Below are 11931 nucleotides of genomic sequence, written 5' to 3'. Positions count from 1 at the left end.
GAATGGATAACAAAATTGTGGCATATACCCACAGCGGAGTACTATTCGGCTATAAAGAATGACATTACGTCGTTTGCAGGAACATGGATGGAACACATTGTATGAGATAAGGCAAACTCAACAGGACAAATAATGGCACGTTTGCTCTCATATGCAGAATCCAAACCTAAAGTAATAATAATGATAATAGTGCATGAATGTGGAGTGGAGGCTGCAGGGGGGACCAGTAGATGGAGGAGGTCAGGGTTAATAAGTTTGAAGTACAGCATATGTGTGTAAGAAGAGTTGGTAGCTTTGATTGGCAAGATCAGGATCAATCGGGAGCTGGCCCACGTCTCCTTATTTTCCTGGAATACAAATGCTCAACAATCCTCTGGAGACATGTCTAGAGAGGTAAGCCACTGTTCTCATAAAATGGTGTGATTAAATGCCTGCTTTTTGAACTTTATATAAATTGGAACTGTTTAAGCTGTGTCCTCTAAGACGTGTGACTTCTTGTGTTAAATATTATGTCCTTGAAATCCAGCCATGTATTCTTATTCAGTGCTGAATACTATTCCACTGTGTTAATACATCATAACCTATTATGAGACATTGTAACTGATTTCCATTCTACTGTTGATTGGCATCTCATTTTCCAAATTGGCTATCACACAGAATGCTACTATAACCATCTTATACATGCTCTTTTGTTGACATATATGTCTTTTGGGGAAAATGTTATGCATAGACCTATCAGATCATGATTTGGTTCTGTTCAACCTCAGCAGTTGTGTCAAGGAATCTTAGGAATTTGTTAAAACTGTTTATTCTCTATCGATTGTAATGTATCACCCTCAAAAAACTACATACTAGATTTTTCATTTTAGCCAGGATAGTGAACACTTAGTGTTAGCCATAAGGCGTTTGCCATACCTTCATTTTTGGAGGTTGATACTAGGGTTTGAACTCAAACCTCCTCCCACTTGACAGGTAGGTGCTCTACCACCAGAGCCACTCTGCCAGCCCTGGTTTTTGTGTTGGGTGTTTTCAAAATAGGGCCTTATTTGCCTGGAACTGGTTTTGAACCTTGATCCTCTTGATCTGCCTCCCAAGTAGTTAGGATTACAGGCATGAGCCACCTTGCCCAGCTCCTCAATTCTTTAGAATTCAGGTCAGTGCATAAGCATACGTCACCAGTGTTGATGGTGATGTTTGCACACGTCACCAACACATGTAGGAATTTGCTCTTTATTAATTACCATGACCATGTCCATTGTGGAAATTTGCAGCAATTCATTTCTTTTTCATACTCTGTGTATTTCTTTACATATACTGTATCTTTATATCTCTATTATATTCTGTTATATTGTCTGTTTTCTTACTATAAATAGTAATGCAATTGAAATACTCATGCATATCTCTTTTTTCTCTTTTTCTTTTTCTTGAGTGTTGTTCGAAATCAGGGCTTCACACTTGCAAAGCAGGTACTCTGCTGCCTGAGCCATACCTTCAATCCATTTTGCTCTGGTTGTTTTGGAGATGGGCTCTCTTGAACTGTTTGCCTGGACTGGCTTCAAACTGCAATCCTCCCAATCTCATCCTCCCAACTAGCTAGGATTACAGGAGTGAGCCACTGGTGCCCAACTCACGTCTCTTTCTGTATTCGTTTCCCTGGGGTTATATTGGAGTGGGATTCTTGGTCAAAGGATATGTTAGGAGATCTAGTTATAGCGATATATGTATTAATTTACTTCTAACTCATGTACCTCCTTCTAACAGTTATCAGAATTATGAAGTATTATCAGAATCCCCCAAGGCTAGAAGCTCCACAAATAATTATTTAAAATAATTCTTAAAACTCATAATAGTAGCTTTCCTCAAGGTGAGTAATATTTTTTACACATTCAGTGATAATTTATTATATTAAACACTTTTTACTCTGCCTTTGAGCTCATTAACTTTTTTCTTCTGGAAGTCTAATTTGACATTATTCTTATCTAGTGAAATTTTTAATCTCAGCCATTGCAATTTTTTATTTTTGGTGGTGTTGGGATTTGAACTCAGGGCCCCATGCTTGCTCTACAGCTGGGGCCACACCCCCGGCCCTGAGATCTGAGTGTTTTTGGTGGGACTGGCATTCAAACTCAAGACATTGTGCTTGCAAAGCAGGGGATCTACCGACAGTCCAGTTTGGTCTGCTTACTTTGAAGATGGGTTTTTTGAACTATTGGCCAGGACTGGCCTCAAATCACAATCCTCCAGTCACTGGCACTCAGCAAGATTGGAGATTTTGTTGCTATGGTTTGAGTCTTTTTATTAGTTTATGCAGGCATAGGAATGCCAGACATAGATTCAGTCATTCTGCTATGACTGTGTTATCTTTAAAAGTGGAATCCACAAGGTCACCTGGGGCCTGTGTGGCTCCACCCCGGTTTCGTAGCTCAATATATATAAGAAGTAGACAATAGGTCAAGTCATTGCAACATAGTGTGTCTTGTTTCTGGACTGACTGGATTCTGAGCTCAGGCTGTGCCTGATTCTTGGATCAGCTGGAACTTGCTAAGGGCCTTGGAAGAGGCCTGAGTCCCACCCTTGGCCTCCCACCTCTGGGACCCACTCCTCTGTGCTGCTACTCAGGACCATGTTCCTCTCTGTAAGTCACAGTGACTATGCTCTGTGCAGTCCTGCAGCCTTGGGCCTCTTTTCTTGGGTCTCAGGGACCCTTAAAGCCAGTTCTGTGGCACTGGGAACCAGTTTTTCTGGACCATTTCTTAATTGCTAATTGTAACATCCCTACTATACCCAGATCTCTCTCTCTTTCTTTTTGGTGGTATCAGGATTTGAACTCAGGACCCTGCACTTGCAAGGCATCATTCTACCACTTCAGCCACATCTCCAGTTCTTTTGCTTTAGGTTATTTTTAAAGACAGGGTCTCGTCTTTTTGTCCAGGCTAGCCTGACTGCAATCCTCTTACCTCTGCCTCCTGTGTAGCTAAAACTGCAGGTACCTGGTACTACACCTAGCTTGTTTGTGGGAATGTGATCTCGATTATCTTTTTGCCTGGTCTGGATTCAAACTGCTATCTTCCTAATCTCCACCTCCTGAGTATCTGTGATCACAGACATGAACCCCCATGCCCAGCCCTAAATCTGTTTCTATGTGTTGATTGGGTCATAACTTTCTGACTTCTTTGCAAACATTAATTGCACTACAGACACTGCAAATGCTATCTTATTGGGTGATGGATGTGTTTGTTTTTATTCTAGACATTTTAAACTTACTCTAGAACACAATTATTTGAAAATAGTTCTGCCTTTTTGGGTCTTCCTTAATAATATGTGTTATAAGGGACTAGAGCTCCAGTCTAGCACTAGTCTGGTACTTCTCAGCACTGTAGCAGGACATTTCTGATACTCTGAAATATCCTTAGTGATGAGGTCTCCTTTTGGCTGTTCTCAAATGTTACATATTTTTTGGGTTTTTTGGTGCAGTACTGGGGGTTGAACTCAGGACCCTGCCCTGCTAGACAAGCACTTCTCCACTTGAGCCACTCCCCCGAACCTTTTTGCTTTAGTTATTCCTCAGGTAGAGTCTCACTTTCTGCATAGGCTGGCCTTGAAACCAAAGTTTTTAGACCCTAGGCCCAACACTTCTGGGATTTTCACATGTCAGGTCCATAAAGACACCTGGTGAAGGGGAGAAAAATGAGACTTCTTACATGGCTTGACTTGGTCCACACCATGGGAAGAAACAGAGAAAGCACTCAGTGCATCTTCAGCCATCTTTGGGGTACAGAGATGAGCTTTAGCTTTAAATAGACAAATAACTGAGGACAGGGGACAAGTATGCATAGTTAAGCAGCTGAGTCACAGGTGTGGTCTGGCTGCTTCTTATCTGGAGTTGTTATCCACATTCATTGTCACCTGGCAGGAGGTCCATAATGAGGAGCTCTATGGTTGGAGGTAGTTTCTGTCCCTTGTCATGAAGATGTTATCAGTTCTGTCTTTACTAGAATCCAAAATGATTGAAAAATGACTGCAGAGAGAATGATTTAGAGCAAAACAGATAGGTACAAAATGGAGACAGAGATATCAAGCTTTTCTCCTATTTTTAGTTATTTTATGCGCCTGAGTAAAGAGTCAATGTTTTTCAGCAAAAGCAGTTTGAGTAACTCTTACAGCCTCAAACTACATTCCTCCTACCCATGTCCCCCATGTAGCTGGGATTACAGGCAGACACCACCACAACTGGCTTGTTCTTTGAGATAAGGTTTTGGTAGCTTTTCTTATACAAACAAGACTGGAACCATCATCTTCCCATCTCTGCAATCCAAGTTTGAGCCACCTCACCTGGCAGTGCTAGCTGTTATTTCCTCCAGCCCTCTTAGGTGGGTTGTGTTTCTCCAGCCTGGTCCTATTCTCTTTCAACAGTGCTGCTCAGCCCCTAGTTGAGTTCTCAGAGGACCCTGAACTGCTGTGCTTTTTTTGCCATTGTTGCTTTGTCTTCTGGAGACAGAGGAGGTGGAGTTCCTCCATCTCACTTCATGGAACCCACTGGCATCAAATTGGGGTTCACTTTTCAAACCACAGACTTGACACCCTCAGGATAAGTGAGCTGGGAGAACCAGGGCTCACCTGTGTTGTTCACAGAGAATCACTGTTTTTGATTACCTAATGCCCAGTCTTGAAAGTATATCTAAATATAGTTTTATACTGTTCTTAGTTGATTCCAGGAGAGTCAAACTTCTCCTTACTGTTCCATCCCAGCAGAAGACAGAAGTGTGTGAAGTTGACCTTTTCTTAAATTAAAATGCACTTTCATTTTAAAATTTCCAGAGCATTTCTTGATTTCATCAATTATGCTTATAGCCCACTTCATTTAGCATCATGGTCCCTTTCTATTTTGCACTGCTTTTTCTCTTAGGAACAGATCATGAGGAGTTAATTCACAGTCACAGACAGCTTGTTAATGCTTCACAGAGCTGTTTGCACAATGCTTTGACTGTGTTCCAATTTCCTTGCAGCTTGAATTTCCTTGTCGATCCAGTAGTCTCTGTTAGACGCAAAACGCTGAAAGATGTCTACTCCAGAGGCTTCGATGGAAATATCAAAGCCAGACGTTACTTTCTTAGATGGCACCAAGAAGAGAGCATCTGGTAATGACTTTTTTCTTTTTTTAAATTAAAGGGTGGGGAGTTTTTCCAGGGACTCACAAGAGAAGCAGAGCTATGGGCATAATAAACAGTGCTTCCCTGACAGTCTCCATAGAAGACCGTCTGGGGCAAATGAGGGTGGCAGGAGTTAAATCTGTGCTTGTTACAAGAGTTAATGTTTTAAGGTGTGTTATTTAAATATTTCTGGGCAAGAGATATGGACAGTGAAGTATATTACAAGAGCTTGGAGAACAAAATGTTCTTTGTGTTTAGATTTTTAGTCCTGCCTTATTCTGATACTAAGGTGCTGTCTCTCTCCCAGCAAGATGGCAGACTTCATTGCTAACAACTTGGTATAATGCCCTTGATAACAGAAGTTGCCTGCAAAAGCTGGGACTTGTCATAGACCCTTTGTCATTAAAATGACATGTATGGATTTGGGGTGGGGGTAGGGATGGAGGTGGAGGTGGGGTCGGGGTGGGAGGCTGAGCTTCTCCAACTGCAAGTTCTGTGGCATTTTCAGTTCATGTGAAAAAGAAGAGCATCCTGGGTCTTTCCACTTTCGTTCCTCCCAAAGAACAGGAACTGCATCTTCTGTATTTTGAAAAATGCTTCTGTTTCATTCTCTTTTTGTTTCCTTCTCTCTTCCTCCCTTAAGTTTATTCCTTTTATCTTTTGTTAGGGAGGACTACATATTGGATAGTCTGGCAAACAGGATTCCCATTTAACCAAAAATTAAGTTCATCAATGTTTATTAATAGTTATCAGCTAAGCGTTCTCAGAACTGAAATTAGTATTTGACCAATGAGAAGGTTCCAAATGTGTGCAAATGTTTCTCCGTGCAGCTGTTGCAAAACTGTTTTTGTAAGTCCATGGTTACTAAACCGAGAAGTTCTTTCACAAGTTAAAGAAGTTTTCAGGAAGCTGAAACTAAGTTAAAACGAAGCCAGGTGTGTTGCATTTCCTTGTTCGGCTGAGAGATGATGTAGTGTTTTCTAAGAATGTACAGGTGATTATGTTTCAAGTGCACCTTTTCCTCAGGTGCCTGTAAATTTTATTGTGCTGTTAATTAACACACAGTCTCTCCTAGCAAGATGGCACTCAGTTGCTACCATTTTGGTGTAATGCCCTTGCTAACAGAAGTTGCCTGCAAAAGCTAGGACTTGTTATATATTCTTTGTCATTAAAATGAACTTTATGGATTTGGGGGTGGGGGTAGGGATGGAGGCGGGGTGGGGGGTGAGAGGCTGAGCTCCTCCAGCTGCAAATCCTGTGGCAATTTCAGTTTATGTAAAAAAGAAGAACATCCTGGGTCTTTCCACTTTAGAACAGGAACTGTGTCTTCTGCATTTTGAAAAATGCTTGTAGTTCACTCTCTTTGTTACAAAACTGTTTTGTTAAGTCTATGATTACTAAACCAAGAAGTTCTTTTGCAAGTTAAACAAGTTTTCAGAAAGCTGAAACAAAGTTAAAATGAGGCCAGGTATGTTGCATTTCCTTGTTCAGCAGAGAAGATTTAGTGTTTTCTAACTAAGAATGGACAGGCGATTATGTTCCAAGTGCACCATGATGAGAGGGATATGAATTTGGAGGGAGATAGAGTAGACACATAAGAAAGGTAGAAGAAAAATAAATATCTACAATTCTCACATACCAATTAAAAATAAAAAGCTAATGCCAAATATGAATATCAGCTGGTATAAATACAAACAGTTACAGTAAGAATCTTGCACTGTTTAGTAACATGTAGAAAAGTTGTGTTGCTGAGTCCTGTTGGATGCAATTCTGACATTTCAGGTACCAGAAATGTGCACCCCAAATCCTACAGTTTTGTTTTGTTTTTGTGATTGACCCAGAGCAATTATATGCACTTATGAGATACAGTGGGATGTTTTGATTCCTCTATACTTTGGGAAAATAAAATCACAATAATGAGCATATTCATCGCCTAAACTTTGAACATTTATTGTTGGTGAATACATTCAAAATCCCCTCTTTGAGGGAATTTTGAAAAAGGGGATTTTGAGATACACTATGTGTTATTGTTGGCTATATTCACCCTACTGTGAATTTAAACACTAGGATTTGTTCCTCTTATGCAGCTGTAACATTGTATAAAGGAAAGGTTGTATTAACCTGTCTTTCTTCCTCCCTTCTGCTCTCCTCAGTATGTACTGAGAGACATCTGGACTACCATGTGTTTTGTAGCATTAGTCACCATAGACCAGTGTAAGGAATCAACATAAATTATCAAATGATAAATGAAGAAAATGTGATCTACATATATATATCTATTCGTATATATATATATACTTACACATATACATACAAAGGAATGCTATGAAAATACAGAAAAGTATAAAAAAAAGTAATTTGTGACAAAGTTTGGGCCTGGGAAAATCTTATGTTTAATCAACATCATCAATAGTAAATAGATAAAGAAAAAAATATATACATACTTATATGTATATATTCTTACATATATGCATATATATACATATAATGGAGTGTTATATAGCCATAGAAAAGGATGAAAAAATGTCGTTGTTATAACATATGGATCTGGAAAGCCTTTCATTAAATGAAATGTTATGTATGTTATATGTAAGATGACCAAAATGTAGTGTCTGACCAGCAAGTCAGCAGGAACATTTTTAAAGGTATGGTTTATTCAGTAAAATTCATTCTTTTGGCTTACATTTCTGGGAGTTGTAAAAATGTATGTAATCATGAAATATGACCATATCCCACCCAAGCTCTCCCATCCTCTTTGTAGATGTTCCCTTCCTCTGACCCCAGCTCTTGGCAATAAGTGACCAGTTTTCTGTCCTTATACCTTTGCCTTCCAGAAGGTCATAGAAATGGGATCCTACAGTTGGTCCCTGGAGAGTCTGGCTTCCTTCACTTACTTACATGGTTTTGGGATTCTTCCATAGTGGAGCAATGTGTCTATAGTTTGCAAACACCATCACACTTAGATTAGGGGAGACTTTATTTAAAAAAAAGGAAAAAAAATCTATTCTAGGAAACTAGGAATAATGTTTTCATTTTAAAAAAATATGCAAGCCTTTCAAAATCAAGACAACTTTTTTTTTTTATCTGATAAAATGGTTTAGAAAAGCTAGCAGGAACTTGTAGGTGTCAGGTGTGAGGGAAAGAGACCATGTGTCAACGGTAGTTCTCTTTCAACAAGAAAACCGTTGCTCTTTTGTGGTCAGATTCTCAAAATAAGCTGCAAAGGGGCTATTTTTCTGCACTTTACTGCTCAGTGCTGTATTAATCATGCAGGCAAGCCAGAGTTTAGGAGCTTTTGCAACAGAAGTCTGACAAATTGAGCCAAAGGAGGGTGGAACATGACAAGTGGGAGCACATGGTCAGGGTTTTTCCTCGCCTCCCCCCTAATTCTGAGTAGTATTGACTTAGCTCATCAGCAGCTGAAGGTTATTTGAATTGTTGCACAATTTTCTGTTTTTTTTATAATAGTTAATTTGTAGTCAAGCAGCTACAAATATTCACAAACACGTAGGTATTCACATAGACATGGGGTTTCATTTCCATTAGGTAAATACTAGGCCGGGACATAAGGTAAACGCATGTTTATTGTAACAAAGTGCTAAGCAGCTTTCCAAAGTGTCTGTACCACTTGTTTTTCCAAAAAAATGCATAAAAACTTCAATTCCCTGGGTTCCTCACCAGCCTGTGGCTTTAGAATTCCATAAGATTTATTTGCCACTCATATTCTCACATAATGATTGCTAATTATGTTTTTATTTTTCCAAAATGCCAGGTAATATTGAACATAATTTGTGTATGTATCTATCAATCATTTATCTTCTTTAGTGAAGCATATATTCAAATCTTTGGCTCATTTTTAATACATTTTTTGTATCCTTGACTTTTTGAAATTTTTAAAATAGTCTAGATACAAATTCTTTATTAGATCTGTGTCATGCAAAAAAAAAAAAACCCAACCCATTGTTTACCTTTTATTGCTTTTTCAGAGCAAAATGTTTTAATTATATTAATGTACAGTTTATCAGTTTTCTCTTACAGGTAATGCTTTTGGTATGGTATCTAAGTTATCTAAGAGTCTTTGCTTAAGATGAGTTCAAAGATACTCAAAGATACTTTTTTTTTTCATCACATATTTTATAGTTCTAAGCTTCTTGCTTGAGTGAATTTCAGTTTCTCTATAGAGTATGAAGTGTTAGTTGACATTCACATTTTATCACCATTTGTTGAAAAGGTATTGCCCTTTCTCCACCTGATCACTGCCCACCCCCATCAAATGCCTCTTTGTAGTTTGCATATAATAGTTGTATAGAGGGTACAGTGTGATACTTTCATGCTTGTTTACGATATATCTTAGATTCTCCCCCTTCATCATTCTCCCTCAGCTGCCCTCCTCACTCGTTAATACAATTTCAACAGGTTTCATTCTTCCATTTTCATATGTGACTACAAAATACATTCACGCTATTGACATTCATTCTTCCTTTCCTTACACACACAGCTCTCGCGAGACCCACCCCCAGAAAAGACCTGACTTATCCTCCTGTCCTTCATTTTACATCAAATTCTCTTGACTACACGTTTGCATTTCTGTCCCCTCTATGTATATGCCTCCCCTTTCTCAAAGTCACATTGTCTTTATTTCTGTTATTATATAAGTCATGGAATCAGATGGCACAATTTCTCCAAATTTGGCCTTTTCTTTTTCAAAATGATTTGAGAAATTCACTTTTTCCCCCTTTTTATATAATTTATAAATTACCTTGGGGATTTCTAAAAAAAAATAAATCACACTTCAGTATTTGTCCAACTTGCACTGGATCTGTGAACTTGCTTAAAAAGAGTTGATACACTACAATACTGAACATTTCCCTCCATGATCATCTCTATTGACTTAGATCTTTTTGATTTCCTTATGAGTTTTGCTTCTACTTTTCCTCAAATTGTGATATGTTTGATACATTTATAGTTAAACATTTTATATTTTTTGTTGTTGCTGTAAGTTCTGTATATTAATTTCTATTTGATAATTGCTAGCTTATTAAAAATATAAGTATTTTTATGTTAATATTGTATTCTGCAGACCAGTATCTGTAGACTTATTCTAGTAGACTTTTAGTAGGTTCCTTAGAATTTAATGTGCTAATGATCATGTTGTCTGTGAACAGAAACACTTATACACCTTTCTAAGTTACTATATGACTGTTGGTTCCTTTTTATGGCTTATTGTTGGATAGTACCTCCAATAAAAGCCAAATTGGATGTAACCAGACAACTTAGCCTAGCCTCTGATCATTGAGGGAAAATATTCATTCTTTCACCATTAAGAATGAGGCTGGCTATTGTTTTTTACAATATCTATTTAATTTTTTATAGATGCATTTCCTCAGGTTGAGGAAGCTACTTCAGGCCCTAATTGTTGAAAGCTATTATTGGGGATTCATATTAAACATTTTGCATGCTTTTGCTGCAATTGAGGGGTTTCTATGTTTTCCTTCTCTTACTCTGTTGAATTACACTGATTTATTTTCTAATGTTTCCCTCAGTGCTTGTCCCCAGGTCTCTTACTAAGGAGATAAATTTGGATCATTTATGTGTGTCTTCTTCATCCTGATTTTTTCTCTTTTTGTGCTTGTTCTTTCATTCACACTTCTAATAACTCAAAGATTCCTTAAAGGGGAAAGTATGTTTCCTTTATTTCTAGCCATCTCTGGGCCATGGGTATAGTTTATGGACCAGGAAATTTTGTGAAAGTGGTTTTCAGTAGTAGTGTACAAGCGTTTATTCTGTGCTAAACTTAAGGGTTTTTTCCTCCATAAGGATTTTATGACATTGACACCCTGATATTTATATTTTACAGCTAAAGATCTTCAAGGAAAATTTCTAGCACTTATATCACCTGTAACTCCTGTCAAAGTTTATTGCTGTGTTCTCCTCATTGCTTTCCTGCTTGCACATGTAATTGGACTTTCTGTTGCTTTGTTGGGTAAGTTACTTACCTAACAGAATTGCAAAGTTCTGGAAACGTACATATTGTCAATAAATATTTATTGAGTGTAAAGTGCTTGAGATATATCAGTAAATAAAACACAGATAATCCTGGGAACATACATTCTAGCAGGAAGATGCTGGTAATGATAAATAAGGGCTGAGGTGGAGCAGGTTGCAGTTTACATAGGGTGGCCATGGTAAGCCTTCTGGGGAAGATGACATTTCCGTGACTTCTTCAGGAAGACAAAGAAGCCATCTATCTCTGGGGAAACCTCCAGAGAGAGAACAAGAGATCAAAACCCTAAGGAGGAATTATTTGAGGGATATCAGAGTGGCTACTGTAGTTACAGGAGAGTGAGGATAGAGAAGAGTAACCTGGTAGGAGAAGGAGCACTGATCTCCTGTTACCCGTGATTTCAGTTACCGATATTCCAACCATGGTTTAATAATATTAAGTGTAAAATTCTGAAGGCAAGCAGTTTATATGTTTCTAGTGTGATAAAATCTTGCATCACTCTGTCCTGTCCTCGCTGGTACAAGAATCAGTGTACCCATACTGTGTACACTACCTGCCCATAGTTACCCAGTAGCTGTCACGTTATCAGATAGACTGTCATGGTATCCCTGTAGGGTTTGTTTAGTATTAAGCCTTCTTTAACTTAACAATGGTCCCAATGTACAAATACACTGTGGTGGTAATTTGGATATGCCACAGAGAAGCCATAAAGTGTCCTTTAAGTAAAAAAATGAAATTTTATCATCTGTATGTATAGGAAAAAGCATGGAGTGTGTA

The 11931-nt window shown here is 38.3% G+C and overlaps 1 protein-coding gene across 14 annotated transcripts in view; it reads left to right on the top strand.

Annotated features, from left to right (window-relative positions):
- Window positions 1-2455: 2455 nt before the first annotated feature.
- LOC141410508 (C-type lectin domain family 2 member F-like) overlaps window positions 2456-11931 on the top strand; it is a 31150-nt gene continuing 21674 nt past the window's right edge. For all 14 annotated transcript variants that reach the window (XR_012448866.1, XR_012448867.1, XR_012448865.1 and 11 more), the window contains exons 1-3: window positions 2456-2635; window positions 5007-5138; window positions 11008-11133. Coding sequence is in view for 3 of the 14 variants with exons in the window: in XM_074076089.1 (XP_073932190.1) it covers window positions 5060-5138; window positions 11008-11133 (205 nt within the window). In the remaining 11 variants the exon portion in view is untranslated. The remainder of the gene's footprint in view (window positions 2636-5006; window positions 5139-11007; window positions 11134-11931) is intronic.

Source organism: Castor canadensis, chromosome 6, assembly GCF_047511655.1.
Source record: "Castor canadensis chromosome 6, mCasCan1.hap1v2, whole genome shotgun sequence".
Lineage (NCBI taxonomy): Eukaryota > Metazoa > Chordata > Mammalia > Rodentia > Castoridae > Castor > Castor canadensis.
The sequence above is the reverse complement of the archived record's forward strand: the minus strand, read 5'-3'. Positions and strand labels throughout refer to the sequence as shown.